This window comes from Octopus bimaculoides, chromosome 30 (genome assembly GCF_001194135.2).
Source record: "Octopus bimaculoides isolate UCB-OBI-ISO-001 chromosome 30, ASM119413v2, whole genome shotgun sequence".
Taxonomy (NCBI): domain Eukaryota; kingdom Metazoa; phylum Mollusca; class Cephalopoda; order Octopoda; family Octopodidae; genus Octopus; species Octopus bimaculoides.
The window spans coordinates 4119516-4120614 of record NC_069010.1 but is presented as its reverse complement, the minus strand read 5'-3'; the positions used below and the strand labels follow the sequence as shown (position 1 = coordinate 4120614).

Sequence of the window (1099 nt, the reverse complement as noted above, 5' to 3'; positions counted from 1 at the left end):
ATATATATATATATATATACACACACACACACACATACATATATATATACACACACATACATACATACATATATATATATACACACACACACACACATACATATATATATATACACATATAAATTTGTTTGAAATCTCATATTGACCCCAAAGGATCATATAGACCCTACTGCTCTAGAGCATGATACAAGCTTTGGGCCCCATCAAATCTTAGTCAAACCATTTAACCCAAGCTAACATAAATTATAGACATTAAATGATGATGATGAGGACGGCGAAGAGGTGGCATTCATGCTGTACTTACTCCATTTAATAGCTTCTTTGTTTTATCTGTGTACAGGTGGTAACCATAGAGCATCCCTATTAAATAGGGGCCGATTCTGGTGTAGGGCTTGATGTAGATTTGGTCAAAGTCATCATTACTGAAACAGAAATCAGGACAGAAATTAGGGAACAAAGCATAAATTAGGGGGTCAGAACAGGAATTAGGAGTCACAACAAGAGCTAGGAGGTCAATTAGAGGTTCAGAATAGAAATTAGTGGTTAAAACAGGAATTAGGGGACAAAACAGAAATTGGTGGTGTTGGTGGGTTCTAACAAGAATTAGGAGTTTAAAACAAGAATTAGAGGTCAGAACAGGAGTTTGGAGGTCAATTAGGGGTCAGAACAGAACTTAAGGGTAAGAACAGGAATTAGGGTAATACAGTTCTATATTTAAGAGATGAGGAATTATGTACGTTATTTACATTGTTTACATTATTTACAATTGACGGATATTTGTCCTCATCTTGTTTGTTGTTAACATAACGTTTCGGCTGATATACCCTCCAGCCTTCATCAGGTGTCTTGGAGAAATTTCGAACCTATACACACACACGCACACAAACATCTTTTGATTTCCAAATGTAAACACTACTTACTTGTCTTGTGAAACTAATGTAATAGAGCTATGATTGAGTGTTGCTATGACAGCAGTTACAGCAAAATGAGCCACGAGGAGAAGAAGAGCAACGAGATGTCCGAGTTTAGCAGATCTGAAAGAGACAACATCAAAAACGCATTGAGAAATGCACATCACCTTTTTTTTTTTTTTTTTTTT

General features: G+C 35.8%; 1 protein-coding gene across 1 annotated transcript in view; it reads right to left on the bottom strand.

Moving 5' to 3' along the window:
- The window catches only part of LOC106882704 (nose resistant to fluoxetine protein 6), an 11439-nt gene that overhangs the window by 2437 nt on the left and 7903 nt on the right, over window positions 1–1099 (bottom strand). Inside the window, exons 5-6 of the mRNA XM_014933468.2 lie at window positions 921–1034; window positions 305–422 (exon numbers count right to left, since the gene is read on the bottom strand). Coding sequence (XP_014788954.2) covers window positions 305–422; window positions 921–1034 — 232 coding nt within the window. The remainder of the gene's footprint in view (window positions 1–304; window positions 423–920; window positions 1035–1099) is intronic.